Raw genomic sequence first — 24079 nt, forward strand, 5'->3', positions numbered from 1 at the left:
AATAATATTTTATTTTATTAAAAAAATGTTATGTGAATTACTTCCTGCAAGAGCTAATGAGGCATAGAGAGGGTCAAAACCACCACCCTTGCTGTTGGGGAGGATAGGGGAGCTTTTGGCTGTCTGGTTGAAATGCAGCCATTGGAAGTAATGGGGTGGACAATCTCAGTCCATTAGTTTTAATGGGATTGAGAGTGCGTGTGCTTGGGAGCCTTGTACTGACATCAAGAGAGGCAAGGGAGCTATTTTCACATATCACTCACATTATGGCCAGTGCAGGTGGGGGGAGGCTCCTGGCAATGGTGAGCAAAGTGCCCTCCATAAGTTATATAGTTTTGATATCAGACCAGCCACAGGTAAAGGGGCAGAACAGCATCAGCTCCAAGTTGTGGTTTAACTCAAGCAAGACACACAATGTGGCGAGGAAGAGCAGTTTTTTAAAGACCCTTGTCAAACCAAACGTCTATTCGCTTTCCAACATCGTGACACTTTTGAGCACCCCCCCCCCCATTGCCATTGTAGCTTGCGCAACACAACTTGTCAGTCTCAGCAGCACCACTGTATCATTTGGAGGAGCCCACAATTAAGATGTTTTGAATATATAAAAAAATGGGGGGGGGGCATTAAGGGTCTCTACTGTGCCACCTAGGGATGTGGGTGGTGCTGTGGGTTAAACCACAGAGCCTAGGACTTGCCGATCAGAAGGTCGGCGGTTTGAATTCCCGCAACGGGGTGAGCTCCTGTTGCTCAGTCCCTGCTCCTGCCAACCTAGCAGTTCGAAAGCACGTCAAAGTGCAAGTAGATAAATAGGTACCACTCTGGCGGGAAGGTAAACGGCATTTCCGTGCACTGCTCTGGTTCGCCAGAAGCGGCTTAGTCATGCTGGCCACATGACCCAGAAGCTGTACATCAGCTCCCTCGGCCAATAAAGTGAGATGAGCGCCGCAACCCCAGAGTCGGACACAACTGGACCTAATGGTCAGGGGTCCTTTACCTTTACTGCACCACCTAGCGAGAGAGTGTGGAAGAACAAGTCTCTCTTTCTATCTCCCCCCCCCCTTTTTGTAGGGAAAATAAAGCAAAGGGGGCCCGTTCTCTTCTCCCCACATCATAGTTCTAAGGCTAGGGATGTGAGATTTCATATATGTACTTCCTTTCCATTCTCCTCAATCTTCACAAGCATATCACAATTTAATGTAGGAGATTCATTCCCTTTCCTAGACAGGAGTGAATAGGGCAGTGTCTGCAGGGCGGAGTGTGATGGTTGGGAGGGGTGAGAGTCATAGTTTCTAGTGACCCCTCAGGCCTGGCAGTGCCATTGGAATAACCCCACAGAGACATCACCAAAAGGCAGGAATGGGTTCTATTAGCTCAGAGTGGAAACACTGCCCCTTCCATAAATGGCAGTGGACATAACAAATCATACATGAAAATGGTTTGTATTAAAGCCAGGAGAAACCTCCCATCATCACTGTTTTTAAAGACTGGAGCAAGGTTTAAGGGACTGAAGGAGTTCACCCTTCTCTGCGTAGAATCTGAAGGTTGCATTTTTGTTTTCTCTTGGTTGTATCCAACTAAGTTCTACTCGGAACAAACCCATCAAAATGGATGAATCTTAGTTGTGTCCATTAACTTAAATGGACCCATGCATAACTTAAATGCTGCTCTGACTAAGACTAGCATTGGACAAACAACCCTGTATCATTAATTTCTGCTTAGATTAGTTTTAGAAGCCAAAATAATTGGGGGAATTTAAGGGAGGTTGCAGATAAAAACTTGGCAAGTTGTATTTTTTTTCCCCTTCAAAAATATTTCTTGGAAATCTCTCAAGCTTGAAGCCTTATGGGGTTTGATTCAATAATTTTTGTTTGTGCTTGCTTCGGTGCTTTCAGCCGTGAGAACACAAATGCAAACAGTCTTCCAGAATACTCTTGTGAGACACTGGGCCTGGCTCAAAAATGATAGCCCATCAGCAAACTCTAGAGAAAAGCCACAATTCCCTTGAGCCCAAACTCACTTCATAGACCAGAAAATCACAGGGCGGCCTCTCCAGTGACTTGCCAGATGTTGCTCACAATCCCAGACAGGCTATGCAAAGTGAAGACCACTTGATGTGTCTTAATGCAATTTGCATATTCTAATCCTCTCACTTTCTTCATTACTTGCATGCTCTCAGAGGGCAACTGGAGAGGCAGTGACACAGTTGGAGCAGTGAGGAAGAAGCAGGGGACCCTCATCCCAGGAGTGAACCTTGGCAGATGCCCATCATTGTCAACCCTTGAACCCATGACAAGGATTGCAAATAAAATAATATCATTTATCCTTATGGCCAGACTGGTGCTATTTATCACCCATTTCTCTAATTGTTTTCCTGTCTGAACTTCTCTCTGTGTGTTGCAGTCTCAAGTACTATCGCCAAATAATTTAAATGACAGGCCACTCCTTTTTGTGGGAGGATCTCCTGCTGCCTTCGATTTGGGGACCTTGTGCAGTTCATTTCTGCAATCAACACCCAGTGGTGTAGCATTTAAGCCTTCACTGTGCATTTGACATCCTCTTCCATTGCCACCCAGCAACTGGAATGGCCCTCCTGCCTGCAGATTCGAAAGCTTCAATACCTCCAATCAAAGCACTAGTTCTGCAGTGAGTGGTTGCCATTAAAAAGCAAACAAAGAACACCTCCCTTCTCTCAGCTTTTCCCCGTAAAGGGGCCTTGTTCATTCAGAACCAGGATAGGGCTTTGCTGTCTGGTCTAGCAGGCCAGAGTGAAATGTTACTTTCACATGAGTGAAAACAGCAGCAGGTAACCAAGTTATAATTTGTAGCTCCCATGCCAGGTTGCAGTTGTCACCAAGAGCGGATGACTCCAAAGACCCAGGTGTCTTGAACAGTTGTGCAGTTCAGTAATCTCAGACTTCTGACTTGATGTTTTTTTTGGGGGGGACCTCTCTTTAGATGGTAATTTTAAATTTTGGACTTGATAGTCTATGGGAGAGCCCTCTTATGGTGGCTTCCTTTTGGAGGCAGTGGTCGTATGGGAGAGCCCTCTCTAGAGAGTCAGGTGCATTACTTATTTTGGGAAAGGTCATAGCTCAGCGGTAGGGCGTCTGCTTTGAATGCCGAAGGTTCAATCCCCAGCATTCCCAGGTAGGGCAGGGAGAGCCTCTGCTCCTGCCCCAAAGCCTGGAGTATGCACTGTCTGTGGGCTGCCCAGTTCCAAGTTGTGCTTTCATTTTAATTACAAAAAAGCCACAATCAGAATTCTTTTCACAAGCATTTCCATTTCCCCTTTCTTAACCACTTGAAGCATGGAAAGCGGGAGATGGCAAGAGAAGAATCTGACCGTTTGCTTTTTAATACAGCACAGTCCTCTTTCATTCTTTTCATCTCTCTCTCTCTCTCTCTCTTTTTGAAACTTGAAGTGTTTTGTGAAATTGCCAAGATTTTTATTTTTTTTTTAGAAGTGTGGAGGGGGGGAGAGGGAAATCTTAGGGCAAAAATAATGGAATCCGAGGCGGGGGAGGTGGAATTACAAAACCCTTAGATGAGTAAGAATTGCAGGCATGCTGTGAGGTAACCGCCAAATACAATTTAATTATAAGATACAGAGCGGTAATGGCATTTGTGAGGCTGGAGCATGATTTCCCATTAATAGAAGGTCCATGGGGTTCCCTGCCTCAGAATGCCAGATCATCTCCAAATGATGAAACACAGTATATGTGAATACATTTTTTCTTTTTCTTTTTCTCTTTTTTGCTGCTTAAATGAGAGCTTTTGTTCAGAGTGACCACAGGTGTGGTGAGGAGAAACCAGAGCAATGGTCAAGGCCCTGCAGACTGGTGGATCATGACTGGCCACAGTATAGCTGTCATTCTCTCTCAAGTCCAAACATATTTACCTGCAGCATATTTGCTCCAGATATCTTTCATCTTTGCTGGTTGCCCCTTTGTTTCCAATTCTCATTCAAAGCACAGTTCTTGGCCGTTAAGTGTCTAAACAAGGAGTAGGTAAACTGCAGCCAGAGGGCATCCTTGGTCTAATTTCTTGCAGCTCCTTCGGCAATTGCTCTGCTGGCTATTATGGCTCCATAGCCTCTGACATAGGCCACTTCTTTCCCTTCATGTATGGCAGTATCATGCCACTTTCACAGTACCAATGAATCCTGGGACCTGTAGTCTGGAAATGATGCTGGGTGTTGTTAGGAGGCTCCTATTTCTCTCACAGAACCGCCCTTCCCAGAGTTTCCTGGGCTGAGGAGGGATTGGTTGTTAAACCACTCTGGGAATTGTAGCTCTGCAAGAGGAATGGGTATCTCATAACACCACTCAGCATCCCTAACAAACTAGTGCTCCCAGGATTGTTTGGGAAGCCAATGCTGCTTAAAGTGGTATGCTTCAGCAGAATGGTGCTTTAGATGTATAATGCAGATGTTGCCATTATTTCTTACTTTCCCATGTGCTCTCCCAGGAGGATAACACCAGTTTTCTAACCACAGCTGACATTATTTAGCTGAGTCCTGGAGACTTCCATGCCAGATCCTGGGCAGAATCAAAGGGAAGAAATAGCTTGGGAGACGTCTGTGTTGTTAGAGCCTCTGTCAAGTTGGCTCCCCAAGCTACTGGAGTTCAGGACTGAGCTGCAAAGCAGATCAGGAGGCAAAAGAGAGACAGCTCAGAGGCATCAGGGACTGCAGATGTGGGGGTGTGTGGATGCAAGCTAAGAGAGAGAGAGAGACTTGTAGCAGATGGACAGAGCAAGGAGCTAGCATGTGTCCCCTCTGCTGAGGCTGCTCTGTCCTTGTTATTTCTGCCTTGGTAGAGTTGAAGAGGTTTGCAGGGAAGACACAGTCCATATTGGCTGGGAAAGTGTTGCCAATGAAGTGTGAACGAAGCAGATGTGACTCGCTGCTGCAGAAAGGAGGAAGGAGGCCTCTGGTCGCCTTACCTCCCTCGGATGAGAGTGAAGGTGTCCTCTTACGGTGAAAGCAAACTCAGCAGGCTGGGACAAACAGCACTCATTGAGAGAGAGGATATTACATGGTTTTTGAAGCCATCCTTATATCGAGATCTGCTTCAAACCTTCTAGCTTTCATTCATGGAGATGCTTCAGTGAATCTTTTCTTCTGAAGAGCCTGGTCCAGATTTTAAAGCATGCCTTTTGAGCCAGACACTAGGATGCCTGGTAACTGACTTGCAAGTGTGGAGACTTAGTGGGGTGGGTGCCAGCATCACTGCCCCCCAATAGGTGACAGAAATGGAGCCTACCAGGCCCACCAAGAAAGGAGAGAAGGGTATCAGCATACTTTGAGGAAAACCTTAGGAGGCTGCTTCCTCCCTACCACCACCACCCCAAGTATCAGTTGGAAAACTGGGGTGGGGGAAGGAATGGCCTGTTCAAATAAGGGCTGAAACAGGAGGACTCCTATTAGAACAAGGGAGGGATCAGCCCATGTTCTGTCTAGTTCAGCATCATGTTCTCACAGTGGCCAACCAGATGCCTGTGGGAAACCCACAAACAGGATCCAAACACTCATCCCTCCTGAAGTTTCCAGAAACTGGTATTCAGAAGAAGGGAAGGGAATTGCTTGTGCTAAATCTCTGCTATCTTGAGGGATATCTTCAGGAGAAGAAATGGCTAGGGAGTAAACCCTACACAAATCCAGAAGAGTGTCTGTAAGATGGTTGGGTGGTACCCTGCATGCCTTCTTCTGGCACCCCCTGCAGCCAAGCTGGTGCCAAATGTATTGCTCTGCTTTCCTTTGGACCACATCAGCGAGGCTGAGAGTGGGGTCTTGTCATCTGGGCAGCCCAGGATTTACAGGACTGCCTTCTATAAAGTGGGACAACTTGTGACCCTTCTGGCTTGTTAACTTACTTTCGTTAGAGCAAACCGTATTTTGTTCTAAGCAAGGAACTATGGTTTGTTCTAAAATGAAACCTTTCCCTTTCCCTTTTCAGTGCAAGTAAAAACTTAAACATGGAGAGAGAATGTATTGAGATTAATTTACTTTTACTTTTTTCACAGAGAGATTTCACAACAAAATTAGATAACATTTTTCTCTTACAATGTACCTGCTTTTCAAGTAGGGCATTATGAAATCAACAGTTTGATAACTAATTTGGTCAAAGTGTGTTTTGTTTCCATTCATCCAGCCCAAGAAGCAGCCCAACACCTACCTACCTTCCTTCCTACCTTCCTTCCTTCCTTCTTTTCTCCTGCACATATGGCACATTCCCTACTTTTTTAGGATGTGGAACAAGATGAGCTGGCAACCATCTCTGTTCCATCTGTTTAGCACCAATGATGGATCCGTTAAAGCCCCATTGTGGTCCCATAGGGACACACTCAACTAATCCTCCGCTTTTAAGATTTTATTTGTGCAATAAATGGATGACAAGGTTTGCGAGTACATAACAAAATGAATAGGTTTATAAATGCAACCTTTCAGCAGTGCAGTATGGAGTAAAATGCTGCAGAGCTAAAGTGTTTAAGCGCATTTCTTCCCTACCTCATTCATATTTCAAGCAGTAATATGCTCATTTGTTTATCAGGCTGGTCTTTTTATTGTATTATATTATATATATATATATATTTGTTTTTTGTTTTTCAAGCATATTTTTAAAGAATTAACCTGGCAAAGATTTTAATAATAATAACTCATCTTTATATGACACCCTGTTATCTCAAAGGGCCTCATACAGCTTTGCCTGCTTAGCAAAGTAAAACACAAAATGATAATAGGCAAAAGATTAGGTTCACCCAAGGTACAAAACAACAGCAGCTGTTTAACAGCCATATAGTAACAGGGTGGGAGTCAGACAAATCACACAGCTGGGCAGGAGGGGAGTGAAAGAGGCTGGATGAGCACTTACGAATTCAAAACTTGAACCTGGGAAGGGTCTTTGGAAACCAGTGTCAGGAACTGACTGGATGGGGAGGAGTGGTGGTACCCAGGTGCCCCACAGGGAGGACAGAGAAGATGAGAACTTTGACCCAGGGTCCTGGCGGTGGGACTCTGGGGAGGAGGCTGGGGAAGGGACGAGCTGGGAGGTCCTGGAAGCAGCAGGTTGGAGAGTGGGTGGAGGGGGGGGGAGAAGAAGAAGGCCCTTCCAGGATGGGACTGGAAGCTGAGCGTCTCAGTGTGAGTGCAGATGCAGACAGGGAGGAATGGTAGGTTACGCCTGCCATCCCGCAGTAAGACAGTTTTGGTCCTGCTGGCTCTCTTCCTTTCATACCTTGCTCCAGGAAAGGCCTGCATGTTGCTGAATAAAGGGCCAGACAGGCCCAGAGGAGGAGCTCACACACACACCCATCGCAGTCTGTTGGGAAGGGCTCTGGAGTGAGAAGCTAGAGGGGAAAGGCGGGGCCAGAGGTCAGTTTCCAGCAATATCTCAAGCTGAAGAAGCCGAGCCTGGGAGACCTAGCTGTGTGACCTTCTGTGAATAAAAGTCAATTGCACTCCAAGCCTCCAGCCTTTTCCTGACTTGCGGAGACCCAGCATTTCCTTATCAGCCTTGTGACATCCAGGCACCATCTTTCCACGACACACAGTCCAGCACTGAGATCTCATCCTGTTCCATAAACCTGGGTTGGGGATCCAGGGTCACATTCCCATCAGGAATGGCCTGTTCAAAGAGGGGCTGAAACAGGAGGACTGTTAAAAAGGAACATTTTTGCCTAAAGGTGTATAATGAAGATGCCAAGTGAACTTCCCTGGGGAGAGCATTCCACAGATGGGGAGCCACTGCAGAGGAGGCCCCATTCTCATGTTGCCACCCTCCAGACTTCTCAAGGAGGAGGGATGCGAAGAAGGGCCTCAGTGTCATTAGACCTGACACTCAGCCAAGTGAAGGTTGTGTTTTTGCTAATAAAGAGTTAACTCCAACTTTGAATGGTGCAAATTACTGCTGGCTCACTCTTTGACACTGTTGGACTATTATTCCCATCATCCCTTACTGTTGGTTGTGCTGATTGGGGCTGGTGGGAATTGTAGTCCTGCATATCTGGTTGGCAAAAGCTGTCCTAGAAAATAAAGATCTCTTTGGTTTTAAGTAACTTAATTATGGCAGAGCATGTGGAACCCTGCATTTATTAGCACAGTTTCTGAATATTCATCACTGGAAGGAAACCATGAATTGATGTAAATGTGTGATTTATTTCAATACAATGAGTGTTTTGTGTTTTTGCTTTTTTAAATTTAATTTGAGGGACCAGCTGTTTTAACTTTTTGTATAAGAATTTAATTAGTATATAATAGCACAGTTAATTAAATACAAATCAATAGTTTAAAACAACTAATTGATATTTAATATGTATGGGAAAAATAACTTAGTTGTAATATAGTTAACTCAATATTAAATAATTGTTGGAATTGCAATTATGTCTTTACAGCGATTATAAAGTTTATTGTTCTTTAATAAACTTGCAATTAGGCAGGAATGAGCTCAGAAAATTATTAAACAGGTATTATTGGGCTATTAAACATTTATTACCATTCCTGATGGGATTCAGCTGCACAAAAGCACAAATTATGATGACGTTAATAAACCTTTACTACCCCTTTGCAATAGCATTTTTGTGTGCTGCTTCATCTGAAACCTCAAGCTCTCCATGACTTTTGTATAACATAATTGCCTTCAAAGTGAGCTGTAAAATTGCTAAGGAAAGGAGGGAGGGGTTGACGAAGGAAGGGAAGAAGAGTGACTCATTAGAACCTGAGCTCTTTTTCCAGCTTTGTCATCTTCCGCCCCATAATTCAGTAGTAGAGCACTTAAGATCCCCAGCATCTTAAGTTAGAAAGAACAGGTGCCAGTTACTGAGATAGGGCCTCTGCCCTTCACTCCAAAGATTCCCTGCCAGTCAGAGTAGCCATTACTGGACTAAATGAACTGACAGTGTGACTTTATATAAGGCAGTGCCTTATGTTGCTGAGTGGAGTGTGTACCACCCCAGAAAGATGCTAAGGGGACATGAAATGGATAAGTTTGCCCTTCTCTACTGCCTGCAGAGCTGTTCATCCCTCTGACAACATGTGTAGGCTTCTCCTTCTCCTTCTCCTTCTCCTTCTCCTCCTTCTCCTTCTCCTTCTCTTTCTCCTCCTCTTCATCCTCATCCTCCTTCTCCTTCTCCTTCTATTAGCTTTGGGATTGAAGGGAGGGGAGGATAATTGCTGGAAAGTAAGAACACCAGATCCTAAGAGCACTGGCGGAGGAAGAGGAGTGGGGGGGAGTGCACCACCCCCAGCAGTGCGATCCCGGTGGGGTGCCATCACTGCTGGCCCCCCAGCGCTGGGCGCCACGCCCCCACAGGCGGTGTGCCACACCCCCAGGACACGCACCCGTCCCCACCTGCTCTCCACCCCCCAGTGCCGGAGCATGAAGCTCTGCAACTGCCTAAGAGCAGCCCTGGTGGCCTATCTAGTCCTGTATTCTGTTCCCATGTAGTGCCCATCCTAGTGCCTCTGGGAAGCCCACAAGCGGTACCATAATCATGCATATTTCATTAGGGTGCGCACCCACTGATTTTACTCATAGTCATATTGCATGCAAACCCATACATTATATTTATTCATCAAACAAACTAAGGAAACTAAAACTAAACTTTCAACTCCCCGCCCCATTGTATACCGTATTTTTCACACCATAAGACACACTTTTTTCTTCCTAAAAAGTAAGGTGAAATGTCTGTACGTCTTATGGAGCGAATGTGTGGTCTCTGGCAGCGGCAGAGCTGGGGATTTTGGTTCCCGGAGCGGCGGGGGCGTGGCACGCCGCCCATGCAAGCATCCTAATGGCAGTGCCCACACGAGCATCCCCCGGGTGGAGAGAGGTGAGGCAGGGGAAGAGAGCTTTAGAACACTCTTTAAAGTTCCCTCCATCTGAGGGGCTCTGTGACTTGCATGAGAGCAGCCAGGAGCCAGCGATGAGGGGGATCTTTCTCCCTTGTGTGCTCTGTCAGATTGGGACGGGGAGCTCCCGCCAAGCAATATATTTGCCTCTTACCCCTAGGCTTAGCTGCCAGATGCCCATGTGTGTCTAAAGGCTCTGAGGGAGACATTGCCAGAAGTAGAGGAAACGGGTCTCTTTATCCCTTGGATGAGCAAGCAAGGCTGGCAGGCAACACTTTTGGGTTTTGTTTGCAAGGTGAGGGGGTGACCTTCACTTTTGCTCTGTTTTTGTTTTGCATTTTTATGTTCTGATCTTCAGAGGGAGGGCAGTATACAAATTAACAACAACAACGCCTGATCTGAACAAGCTCTCTCTCCCTCTCTCCACCCCTCTCCCCCGGTGTCCTCTCTCCCAGGGAGCAGATATAGTTGCAGCAGGAGTTTCCTGTGGCTTAATGCCAGGCCAGAGAGACAGAGAGAGAGAGAGGTGCTACTGCCAGAGCCGAGTAATGTCTGAGCAAACATGGCCCAGGGAGATAGATGTTGCGGCTGGAGAATGAGGCTCATTGAAAAGAGTGGCGGTGGCTGTTGGTGCAGCTGCCAGGAAAGCCAATGAGTTCAGTTTCACCGCTGCCACTACCGCCACCTTTGGAGGCCGGCTGACTGAGCTGCAGGTGCTGTCCTGTTGCCAAGGCTCCAGCAGGAGAAGGTGCATCTTATGGTCAGGTGCGTCTTATGGAGCGAAAAATACGGCTTCAGTTGTTTGGCTGCCAATCTCTGGGAGATTTCTAAATGCCCAGCGCCACCACTCCTCCTAAGTTGTGTGTGCTGTGGTGGGGAGGGTTGAGCCCTTACAGCTGCAAGCTTTTTTTGGTTAAAGGTGAAGAGTAACCACTGTGGGGGGACATGGGTGGTGCTGTGGGTTAAACCACAGAGCCTAGGACTTGCCAATCAGAAGGTCGGCGGTTCGAATCCCCACGACAGGGTGAGCTCCCGTTTCTTGGTCCCTGCTCCTGCCAACCTAGCAATTCGAAAGCAGGTCAAAGTGCAAGTAGTTAAATCGGTACCACTCTGGCAGGAAGGTAAACGGCGTTTCCGTGCGCTGCTCTGGTTCACCAGAAGCGACTTAGTCATGCTGGCCACATGACCTGGAAGCTGTACGCCGGCTCCCTCGGCCAATAAAGCGAGATGAGCGCCGCAACCCCAGAGTCGGCCACGACTGGACCTAATGGTCAGAGGTCCCTTTACTTAACCACTGTGAGTAACTGTGACTCTGTCTTGGGAGACTTGTGGCAACTGAGGGAGCTGGGATGCTGCTCCAGGCAACATTAGAGTGTGCCTGGCACACCTGGGGGATGATTCCAAGTTTGAAACTCATGCACATGTCTGGCTATTAAAAAAAAAGACCCATCTGATTCTCCATGGTCCCCTATAGCTAAAGCATTGTTAAGTATTGTGTGCTTTGCTCTCCGAGCTGTAGATTTCCCCTTGCATATGAAAGGGCTTGGGGGTGGAACCCAGCTCAGAGATTCAGGCCTTCAGCACAGCAGCACCAAGACACCTTGAAGGAGCAGTTAAGCATTTAAATATGCCTTTAGCTATAAAAAGCTTTAGCAAACTCTTAATGTATTTGCAGCATGAATTATCATAATGCTGTGCGTTCTTGCATTGTTCCGTCTCATCATGAGGGTAGCAACGTATTTTTTACAAGTGTAAAAGAAGGCCCCCTTGAGAGCAAACTTGAAATAAGACCTCAAATCCAGAATTATGCTTTGATCCATTGAAACTTGAATGTTACAATGTGGACTTTTGCCTTTATGGCTGGAGCCTCCAGAGGGATCAGGTGCAATGCAGTAGCAGATCTAAAGGATGGGAAGCCAATACCTCAGCTCTTTGCCACATTTCTAAATTAAAAACACCCCAAAAGTCATTGAGCTTTTTATAGGAAGACCCCAAAATTGTTGAGCCAACCTGTGTAGGGAATCTGGCAAAGAGGCCCAAACACTACATCAGGCATAGACAAACTCGGCCCTCCAGATGTTTTGGGACTACAACTCCCATCATCCCTGACCACTGGTCCTGTTAGCTAGGGATGATGGGAGTTGTAGTCCCAAAACTTCTGGAGGGCCGAGTTTGCTTATGCCTGTACTACATGTTCTCCCCCTCACATGTGATGCTTTCTCCCATGAATCTCGCCTGAATCTGCTTACTCTGACCACAATGCCCAATGTTCCTGTCTGTCCCTCTAACCTGATATTACTGGATACAGGTCCTCCCAGTCTGCATTCAGCTCTGCCCCACCCTGGGTGCCAGCAACCCATGCTGCATCGCTGCTTTGGGTCCAAGTTGTTTAGAGCTTTGTAAATTAACAGAGGTGCCTAGGGCTGGTCAAGTTATTACTGTATTTGAGGCAGAAAATGCTACAAGCCCTTCTTGTTTTCACAGGCAGCAAAAATGCAACAGTTAAATGACCAGCTATTTGCTGCCCTTTCATGGCACCAAAAATCACCATCAGAGCTGGGCCAAATTATTTTGCTGCCTGAGGCAAAGGGCAAGATGCCGACTTCCCACATTCCATGTGCAGAGGATTACTAGACTGTCTGTTGCATCTTACTTCATCAATGGCAAATGGGGTAGCAGCCCCTAGACTCTAATGAGGATCTCCAGACCTCCAGTGCAGTTGGGTTGGCCATGCCTTTTAGGCTCTAGCTCAGTTGCTCATGAGGTGATGCCTTGTAACCTGAGAGCCTATTTACAATTTTTTCTGCATACAGTGGTACCTCGGGTTAATAACTTAATTCATTCTGGAGGTCTGTTCTTAACCTGAAATAGTTCTTAACCCGAGGTACCACTTTAGCTAATAGGGCCTCCCGCTGCCACCGCTGTACACTGTATGATCTGATGTCAATAAATAAAATATATTATGTATGATCTGATGTCAATAAATAAAATATATCCCACTGCATCTGAGCATAACAGACTAGCTTAGGGGTGTATGGTAGGCTGCATGGAATACTGCTTTGTTTTCTCCCTGCCACCTGAAGCAGCTGCCCCATTCTGCTTAACAGTAGGGTTGGCCCTCCAATAAGTAGAATCTGTTTCTATGGCTTAGACCTTTGGGCTGTCCTTGCAGAGGTTTTCACTTTACAAACGCCTTTATTGATGGGCCCTCGTTCTAGATTCATCCATTAGCCGCATCAATCAAGAGCAATAAACAGGACCCCATCCATGCAAAAGAGATGGGTAATTATGTAATTACATTTCACAATTAGCAGGAAAGGTGGAAAGCGGGAAGGGAAGCTGATTTGTTTGGCTCTGTTGTTGAAGCCACTGTTTATTGTGGCTGATAAGTTTAGTTAATTTGGTGCTTTTAATTACATTTTGATACCTTGGCAGTTCATTAGAGGCTTGATAAGGATCAATGATACCTTTGGTTTCATATCAGCAAAGGCATGAATAACAGCTTGTTTACTTCTCCAGTTTTATACAGATAAGACAAGTGATCCTGAAATGAGGAAGCTACTGCAGCCTTATTGATGGGTCTCTGCCTGCTTGGACTTGTTTAAAAGGGAGAAAAAATGATTAATTCTGAACCTGGGGGCAGCCGTGTACAAATGGCAGTCCCAAAGGTCCATTTTATGGTGGTTTCCTTATGCTGAACACAACAGGACTGAAAATGGCTTTTGGCCTATGTAAAGATGTTTCATGAACTTTTCATGAAACAAATTTACAATAGGAGCCTGCTATCTAAATGGTGAGGCTATTCAGGATACGGGAACTAGGATTGTTAGATGCCATAAACCAGGGATTGGGAACCTGTAGTCTCCCAGATGCTGGTCAGCTCCATCTCCCATCAACCCCAGCCAGCAGTGCCAATGCTAGTCAGTCACAACTGGAGGGCCACACATCCCACATTCCTGTTTTAGCCTCAGTGGCTCCCATATGGCCCACTATGACCTGTGCTCATCTCTCCAAGAAAATTGTATCACTAAAAGTGACCACCTTTCACAGTGAATCACTTTTTATGTTGCAAATTTTGGAGGCAGCATTGACAAATAATACTGCCTTCATGTTGGCTTGGCTGTGGCAGCATCCTCACCATTTAAAAAAATAGTGTTTTGTGAAACACAGACCTGTTTCAAACACTGTTTATAATTGGCTTGATCAGCAGTTTTCTCACTGATTTGGAATGGTGATATGACAGCAAGTATTGGGGGAGGTCAACCACATGATAGAAGATCCTTCAACCAGATTTTCTTTTTCATTTTAGCTGAGGCTGGTCACCAGTCTTATGCCTTTGGGAACCATTTGAGATACCAGAGTTACCTGTGTTAGATTTTGGAAAATGACATTCATCATATTTCAGTTGCTGCAACTTCCCCCCTCTGCTCCTCCATTCTGCAGCAATGGCAAACGTATGGCCCCCTAGAAGTCATTGGACTCCAACTCTCATCATCCCTGACTATTGGCTATTCAGACTGGGACTGATAGGAGTATGAATCCAACAACACCTGTAAGGCCATAAGTTCCCATTCATCTCACATGGGCTAGAAAGAAAAGTTTCTTCCATGAGCACATGTCTTTCTCATGTCCTTAACTACAGCTCGTTCTCTCTCCATCTGAAATTTGTAGTGGAAAGGTTGCTTTGGGCCCTGTTACTGGCATCGATTCCTACTTACCCTGAGACCCAGTAATTCTCTGTTTGCAAATGAAGTAGTAGATATAAAAAAGGACCACAGGCACACTAAACAAACATCAAAAGAACTTTGATCAGCAAGGCCGCACAAAATGAGAGAGACCCAGTCTGGGCTACAGGCAAGGCAGAGCGCGCTGCCTTAATTCTTTCTGCTGTGCCATGAGGTGGTTTTGTTTGAAGAATCTGCAAGGTGTTTTTACGCACCGCAAGATATATATACACATACAGATGCATAGTGAAGGTGGAAAACACACAGAGACGGCCGTCTCCCTCTTTTTGGAAAAACCCATGCTTAGATCCATTTCTCTGCCTTTTTGCTGATAGCCAGGCAGCTCCTGCAAGAAAGCAAGAGATCAAAGACATGTACTTCCTCAGGCCTTGGCGTTCAGCCACTTTACAGGCCAGCTGTTTTGCTTTGAAAGGGCATGGAGCCTGAAGACAGATTTATCTCTCCTTCAAGGTCCCATGTTCTATTTTATCACACGGTCTGCTAAGTGTACGGGATTAGAGAGCTCTCATTACTTGCATGTGTTGAAGAGCAGAGATTTATTGAGCCTCCTCCTGAACATAAACAGAGCGTCTGAAGCAAACACTCAGGGAAGGAGTTTCCACTGGGGAGTGGAAGTTAGCTGGGCACGGGGGGGGGGGGACCTGGATTTGTTCGTTAAAAATCCATACGCAATTCAGGTGGGAGGAATGGAAGAGTTGGTGCTGGGATTTAGTACAGTCACCCAGTTCCTGTGATTGGTGTTTGCATCACAGCCCAGATATATCTTTGAATATACCAGGGATAGGGAAGCAGCAATACGGTGGGCATAGCATGATAGCACTGAAATGAATTGGTGCCTGAATTATAGTGATTTTGGTCACATCTGATTGAAAAGCGCCCATGGATTTTTTGTTTATATATTTACATGCTACCTGCATGCATGTGTTTATAGATAGACTAGACAGATATGGATATTGAATATATATCCCATGTTTTCAATATAGGTGGCAGCTAATGAAACAGAAAACATTGTCTGTTTGCTTGTTTTATTGGGAAGCACTTCTAAACCACTTAATGGTTTGTTTGTTTTAATAAAAAAAAAACTGCAAGAGATATAGAAAACAAACAATAAAGCAGTATAATAAAATGAGTAAGCCAGAATAAATAAATAAATAAGCACATAAAAACAGGAACAGGTAAAAGCAAGACGTCAGAAAGAATAGGGTCTGATCTTATAGGAAAATTCTTGGTGAAACAATAATAATGGAATGCCTTTGGATCCAGTAGATTTGTTACTGGTGCTGCTCCTGCACCACTGCTGTTAACTTCTTGCTTCAGGGCCTTATGACCACAGCTGCTGACACTTTAGGGAGTGCCTTGCCATTCTTTCGGCAGGTGCAGCTGTGCAGGGGCCTCCACAGCAGAAAGGCACATCTCCTTCCCCTGTTGGTAGAGGGAAACCTTGGCATCTAGTAAGGCTACTCTATAACCTAAGTGTAAGAAATAAAAACTTTATTTGAATAGCTTCCTTCCAACCAGGGTCTCTTAAAATGCTCTCTACTCTGATCCACTTTTTTCTTTTTCTTTTGTTTTTTGCAAGTGCCTCCCGTTTTTAGTCAACAGTTTGCTGATCGCCATCTACTTTGCTGTCTTTTGCAGAACTTGGTCTCCCAAAGAGAGGATGCTGTCTGGTCTTTGGGTTCATGTTCAAGGATAAGTACCGGCGAATGACTGAAGGTTAGTGCAATGTCTTTGCCTCAGTTATTTTCACTTGTTCTGCCCACTCTCCTCCCCATGCCCTCAACCCACTTCCATCTGTTTTGTTAACTTAGGTCACATACAAACAGTAGAGGCAAGTTCTTTACTCAATTCTGGGTGTGCTCATGCAAGTCTGTTCTGAGTAAACTGCAGTAAGGGAGCAGGGCCACCCCAAGACATTTTGGCACCAGAGACACACCGCAAAATGGTGCCACTCCTCCCCACCATGAAGGAAGATCAGGAACAAGCAGGGAAGAAAGCCCAACATTGGGATCTGCTACCCCTGTGGATTCTGCTGCCTAAGGCAATCGCCTCACCTTGCCTCATGGGTGGGCTGGTCCTGTAAGAGAGAGTGCCCTCCCATAGACTTCCTGTCCCAACACTTCCTGCTTACTTTGTAGATCCTGATCCAGCAGGGCTTTTCTTACGTTGTTATGAGCCACTGCACTTAGATCAACAGTGGAAAGCCTTAGGTCTGGGGCCAAATGTCACCCTCTGGGCCTCTCTACATGATTCTTAGGACTCTTCCCAGGCCACAGCTCTCACCAACCCTGCTTCATACCCTCTGAGTGTTTATGCCTGTCTGAAATGTGTCGTTGAACTCTGGTAATGCCTCTGGCTTGCCTAGATGGAAGATATGAGAGTTTGTGTAGATACCTACTTTTACATTTGGCCCCACATGCAGGCCTCATGAGGTTGCCCAGATGGAACTGTGGCCTTCTGCTGCTGCTGTTCCACATCGCCATTGCTGCTTCCTTGCTCACCCACCTCTCCCTGTGGTCAAAGAGTTAGTGAGCAAGTGTTGGCGGTGTTCCTATTATGTATATCTCAAGTCTCATATTTGGTTGGAAGATTAAGGCCTTTGGGTTATAGCTGCTGGCTGGAACTTGGAAGCTAGGATGGTAATTTCACTCGGTACCTGAGGGTTCTTCAGCTTTATTGCAGAAAATATCTGTCAAAAGCCTTTTCTAAATGCAGATGGAGGCTTCAGCTTGCAAAATCTGTGCTTAGCTGTAGCTCTGGAACAGAGAAGCAACATTACATCATGGCTTTAAAGCTGCCCAAGCAAGCATCCCTCTCAGGGATGTTGATGGTTCCATGGGGCCCACGTGAGCTCTTTCCTACAAAATGCAAACATATATTACTGTTAATTCCCTCTACCAGCCAAGCATCTTATAAGCAACCATTGATTAACTGTTTCAATAGATGTGTATAATTGTGAACAGAAATCATTAAACCATTAAAAACACTTGCAAGTAAACTCAGTTAGCATCTCAGCAGCCTATAGCTTTGACACTTGCTGTTTTGATGCAACAGATGGAGTCTCTAACACTGCCATATTTAATGTCATTGGTGTCAAAAGTGGAAACAGGCAGAGATGATCTTCAAATTGCTTATCCTTGACCACAGAAGTTGATAGTACGTCTTCCTTTCTGCTGACTATAATTACATTCCAAGTTGCTGGTTCCACAGAAGGGTCAGGAACAAACCGGGGAAAATGGTTGAATCTATGTGATCCCCTCCCTCTAGGTAGTTTATGAAAAGTCCCTTCATGCTAAGGGCATCCATCTTTCCTTCTCTTCAACAATGATATTATCTTTGATCTGCCAGATCCTGGCTCAAGCCACTTCGCTCATTGGGTGACTTTGGGCAAGTCACTGTCTCACAGCCTAGCCCAGCCTTTCTCAACCTTGGGTCCCTAGAGCTTGTTGGACTACAACTCCCATCATTCCTAGCCAGCATGACCCACTAGTCAGGGATGATTGGAATTGTAGTTAAAGAACATCTGGGGACCCAAGGTTAAGAAAGGCTACCCAAACCTAAGAAAAAGGGTTGTTCTGAGGAAGAAAGTAGGGCAAGAGGGAGAAACAGGTGCATGGTGTTCTGCAAACCTTATAAAATTATGTAGTTAGAGTTTATAAAACAAAGCAGTTGTGGCAAGTGTAGGGAACCCATGGTCCTCCAGATGTTGTTAGACTACAGCTGTCATTGCCATTGGCTATGTTGGCAGGGACTAAGAGAAGTTGGAGCCCAACAACATCTGGGCTGGCAAGGTTTTCTGACCCTTGAGCCTGTAGCAAGGGAGAAGAATAGTAGCTTATCAGCAGTTCTACAACCCTTACCCAGTAAGAGCTTATGATACTATACTCAACCAACCACATTTTACAATGTAATCACAAGAGGAATAGGTATGAAACCTTGTAATTACATGGTTCAGAATACAAATTTGTCTAACTTAAAAGTTGTAATATTGGAATGCAACGCAAATATAACTGTATTTCGTTGTCTTCTTTAGCCGTTCATGAGGCTTTGCATATATGCAGAGAAAGAGAGAGAGTTTTGATTTAATTTGCATTTAGCAAATTCTGGAAGGAGAGTTCTTTTATTTTACTTTCTGCCTCATCATATAGTGAAAGGGCCAGGAAAATATAGGCTAGGGAGATGGCTAACAAGGAATGAACAAGAAAGCTTTCACAAAAGCCATTGTCTGCCTAGGTTGGGTGTAGTGCTTGATCAGATAAGGATGGAGAACACAAGTTCTCTATACCTTTCTGTGGGAATGTTAAGGAAGGTGGGAGAGGATATATTGTTTTGATATTATCTCTCCTCACCCGTGCTAGTGAGTAAACAGCGGAGCATGTTCCCTTTGCAACTTATTGGAAGCAACTTGATGATTCCTTAGAATCCTTTAATTAAGCAATCCAGTCTGACTTGTCCAGTCTGGATTATTCCTGATAAATTTCCCCTTTTATTTCCCTCTTAAAATAATAATAACAACTCAACACAGTCTTCTATAAAAGTAAGAATAAAGTTTTGCTTGCATTCAGTTCACAGCAGCAATCTGAAGGCAGGCTTTAGCTTGCAATTACAGTGAAAAGAAGTCTGGGCTACATCTCAGACTTTCTGCTTGTGGGCTCCATCCTAAGTGAAGCTTGAGCCATGCACTGGCTAAGAATCAGGAGAGTGAGAGTGAAAGTCCAAGAGTAAAAGAGTAAGAGTCCAAGAGAGAGATGGTTGTGGGGCCAGAGCTAGGGTCACGCCCATCTACCTTGTCACACACAGGGGGAGGAAGCTCCAGAGCAGGTATGACGGAAAGTCCTCCCTGTCTGGAGCCACATTGTCCTGTGTGTCCATTCTAGGCAACAGGAAAATATTGTACTTGACTGCTCTAGTAATAATACATCCCACACTTCCTGAGACTCTGAAGCTTTCTAAGCTTTCTCTACATTTACCCTGTGCCATTAAAAAGTCTGCTTTGGTGGTGTTTGCTCAGAATTACTGTCTGAATAGCAATTTACGCTGACTCAGATTTAGGATATAGTACAAAGAAACTTGTGAATCAATTTAGACCTTATTGTGGAATAAAATAATTTTATTTCATTTTTGTGTCCAAGGTGTTTGTAATTAGCAAGCCATTTTTGAATTAAACCAAGGGCAGTTTGTACTTTGCTTCTAGAAACAGCTGCACTAGTTGTGTGGGGGGGGGGGATTGCATTTCCCAGCAATATGATGTCATTTGAGTGTTGGAAGGAATGACAACAAAGAGGTTCCCACAACAGAAATTATTACTTAAGGGAAGAGGTCCGGTTCTTTCATAATGAACAAGTAACAACTGTGTGTTTGCTGCATGAAAGGAATAACTTGGAAAGGCCCAATGGACAGCTGACAAAATACCTTGGATGATTGGGGCTAATCAATTCCTTGAAACAGAGTTACTTGGGCTTGGAGGGGGGGGGAATAAAATAGAAGAAGCAAGTTGGAGCAGACAATATGCTAATTAGATTACAGACAATGCTGGATTCAAGCTAGAAGGCTCCCCAGAGACATAGCATATATATATAATCACATTTGGGAACATAAATATAACAGTGATGTGCAATTTCACACATTCAACAGCAATGATCATATATGCTAATTCATCCCTGGTAACAATCTGAGGTATGTGTATTATTAGGCATGCAGAAAACTCATCCAATGATCAGTACACAAGGGGGGGAGTTTCAGCAGTTACTGGCAGTTTTTTCAGTAGCCACATTCACACCACACATTTAAAACACTATGATACCACTTTAAACAGTCATGGGCTGATCTACACTGATCTGAAAAATCCTGTAAAAAAAGGGGGGGGGAGCTCCCACTGCAATTTCCCATTGGTGACAGATTGCTGCTCTACATCGCCCTCTGGTGTCGCAATTTCTATAACGCATTTTGGTTTCCTCCAAAGAAGTCTATAGTTTGTTTAACTTAGTTAGGATGCCACTATTCCCCTCCCAGAGCTTCAATTCTCAATTCCCTGTGAAGAGGGATTGGCCATTAAACCACTCTGAATGTGTAGCATGGATGTGGTCTCTGTCTGGCCCACTTCAGACAAAGCAGTAGGATTTTGGAACAGCAAGCTCAAGGAGGAGAACATGCTGAGGCTAGTGCCTATTTAATTAAGAATTTATTTTCCTACAGCAAAACCTGGAAGTGAACCCTTAATCATGGATACCTCCTGAGACCACATGCAGACTGCACCAACCCTTCCAGACAGTTTGGGGCATTTCCCAGGATTTTTTTAATGCTGACCTACACATATTAAACATATCCCATGCCTTCTTCTATCATTATAGGTTGCATTTCTTCAGAAGAATGGCAGCCATTTTGTTTGTGAGGCCATCGTGAGTCATGCCAAATGTGTTCTCCCTGAGGAGATTTTCCATTAGCACTGTGTATTTTTCCCAAATGTTATTCAGGCTTCACATAAAGCCTCTGTCAACATTCAAAACACCTGCTTGTAAAGGAATAGCACAATGAGAAGCTGGTGAACTTTAAATTCCTGTGCCTATTCTAAAGCGTTTGCTCTTTGTTTTCAAAGACCCACAAATTCATGGCATTGCCTTTAAAATGTAATACTGAAGGTCTCTCATTAGTTAGTATCAGTCTCCGTTTCAAATTTGCTGACAAAGTCTCAAAAAAAAAAAATCAATCGCCTTCCTGGTGATTTCTGTAATCATCAGGCGATTTGTTGCCATACGCCCAGAATTTATTGGACATTGCCTGTATTCGGCTCTCGTAAACAGCATTTGGACAAAAATTGCTGAAATGTCCGGGAAAATATGGACGTACGGCAGCCCATGTCAGGCGTGTACATTTTGGCAAATTTCAAACAAAAGAAAAAAGAAAAACAATCCAGTTTAATGGTTGCTTTCTCTTCTTCCTGGTTACATCACTCCCAACCCTACCACACCATAGCTTCTTAGCTTTCTTTCTCTACCTCAGGGAGAGGCCTTCCATTTGCATTCTCATGCCTATGTAATTTGATCCTGTGTTGTGTTAACACCTAATCTTTTGATGCTCTGAACTCCCTAATTGCCGATCCCTTTGGGCAGTCACCTCACAAACAAGTCTGTGTGACCTCATTAACACATGTTGATTTGGCTAAGATTACAATATCCAATACACAGCCCAGGTAGTGTGCCTAGGTTAATTAACTCTCCACATAGGCTGATTCCAGAAGATTAACAGTGGCTACCCCACATCTTAAATACACATGAGTCTGGCTATTACCGATCCTAATGTACCAGTTCCGATTAAATCCTAACATTTATTAAACCCAAGCATTTAGCACCCACAGATCTATAACAATATATTGAGTGCTATAATATTAGTGAGACTTCATACCACTTTCATAGCATTTATATTGCTCCTTTCATTTCAAAAATGTCATAGTTGTTGCCATATGATTAATGGGGGATTGCTGGGTAATGTGGATGTATTATTCCAGTAAAGGAGTTGCTTTTCTGATTTTCCTTGTGGCCCGATTAAAGATTGACATTATTTCTTTGTGTCTGGATCACAAGGTAGCTCAGGGGTACTAGATACAAGGAGGAAATTAAACTGGTGACAGTTGTAGTCTGAACAGAAGTGCGATGGAGCTGTTGGGTAATGATAGCCTTGATGTAAAGAAGCATTATACTTAATCCTCCACCATCTGTCTTCATTCTACTAATAACCCACTCAATCAGACACTGCAGACTGTTTGTTAACATTCAGAAACAAATACATAATCACTAGGAACGTGCCATTTCTCCAGCTGGAGAACGATCCTGATAAATTCAGAACTTCTCCATGGGCAAATATGCAAATATGACTTTACCTGAGGATAAAGTCTAAGGCCACATTTAGTGGCTTACCAAGCCAAACCATGGCCCACCAGTATGGTGGCTCACAAGGGGTTGTATCAACCTCCTTTGTTTGCTACCTGGTGATAAAAACAGGGATTTTCAAAGGCTTGGCAGATGTGTTAAAGCAGGCGAGTCGGAAGAAGTCATACTGGTCTGGGATAGGCATTAAACCAACTGCATGAAGCAGTTCATGTTAACTTCAAACTTGCTAATTTCTCCTAATATACCTATTTCAGTATGCAACTTTGCCTACTATGCATGTTTTTGCAAAGCAGTTAATATTGCACATTTTGTATGTTATTACGTATTGTATTTCTATACCACCCTTCATCTGACGATCACAGGGCGGTTTGTGTGTTTTTGCAAAGCAGTTAATATTGCACATTTTGCATGCTGCTATTATTATTTCTATACCACCTTTCATCTGAAGATCACAAGGTGGTTTGTGTTTGCACTAATATATGCATTTATATACATGTTTTACTCTAGTATGTTTATTGTGTACACGTTCCTTGGCTGAAAGACTGCATTGCAAACTTTGGATAATGTTCTGTTTGCATAATGTGCAAATTAGGTAGGTTTGCCTTTAAATGCGAATAGAGTCAAATTTCTCCCCAATCTCCAGGAAGGATTGCACTTGGAAACACTGCCATAGGGAGGGCAAAATCACACATCTCTAGGAGTCGGCGCTGACCTTCCTGACTTAAGAACAGCTTGGTGGTTTCTTGGCAGAGCTTAAAGTTAAGAGCAAATTTTAATTTAGCAAAACTTTTAGATGAATAAGTCTGAAATAGATTAGACACATCACTCCATAGCTGCTCTATGGAGCAATGTGATGCGATGGAAATCATCAAATAATGAGAAGGCATTGCTGTTTCATATTGGCTTAGGATGCCACTATACCTGTCAACCGTAAGTCCAGCCATCAAGCAGCTGCCTATCAGCCCAACCATATCCTTCTCCCACAGCCCTAGGACTCTGGCATGTTCTTTACTTCTGTGCAAGCACTGCAGTCAGATGAGGTCTCACTTCCTATTTTATTCACGCTCTCCTACATCTGACTTCTTGCCAGATCTGTAGCAACTGGTTAGCAATCGGCAGTGCAGAAATTATAGCATTTTTTTGGCAGTGACTCATAAAATGACTAACAAGCACTATTAAGCACAAGGGGGTGTCAGCCTACTCCTCTGCCACCTGTTCAGCAAGCCGGTGGCTGATAGTTGGTACTCAGGTCCTCTTTCCCATATGCAAAAGACCAAGAGCACAGACGAGCCACTATTCCCTTCTTAATTATTATTCGTTTCTCATTCGCCTACTTTGCTAATATATTCTACAGGTGTGCATTTATGCTTATAAACATCAGAAATAGACCTTGTAAGTCAGAGGGAATATTTATTCATGGTAGTTCCATGTAGGGGGACGCAGGTGGCGCTGTGGGTTAAAGCCTCAGCGCCTAGGACTTGCCGATCGAAAGGTCGGCGGTTCGAATCCCTGCGGCGGGGTGCGCTCCCGCTGCTCGGTCCCAGCGCCTGCCAACCTAGCAGTTCGAAAGCACCTCCGGGTGCAAGTAGATAAATAGGGAC

General features: G+C 44.5%; 1 protein-coding gene and 1 long non-coding RNA gene across 4 annotated transcripts in view; one reads left to right on the forward strand and one right to left on the reverse strand.

The window, feature by feature from the left end:
- Positions 1–24079, forward strand: part of KIRREL3 (kirre like nephrin family adhesion molecule 3) — a 761094-nt gene that overhangs the window by 399302 nt on the left and 337713 nt on the right. For all 3 annotated transcript variants that reach the window (XM_079955017.1, XM_079955019.1, XM_079955018.1), the window contains one exon: positions 16231–16308. In XM_079955017.1, the coding sequence (XP_079811143.1) occupies positions 16231–16308 (78 nt within the window). The remainder of the gene's footprint in view (positions 1–16230; positions 16309–24079) is intronic.
- On the reverse strand, positions 17250–19298 carry LOC307203991. Its single transcript, XR_013833427.1, has 2 exons — positions 19152–19298; positions 17250–17450 (listed from the first exon to the last, which is right to left on the reverse strand). It is a non-coding gene; the product is annotated as an uncharacterized lncRNA (long non-coding RNA).

The sequence above is a fragment of the Podarcis cretensis genome, assembly GCF_951804945.1.
Source record: "Podarcis cretensis genome assembly, chromosome: 15".
NCBI lineage: Eukaryota > Metazoa > Chordata > Lepidosauria > Squamata > Lacertidae > Podarcis > Podarcis cretensis.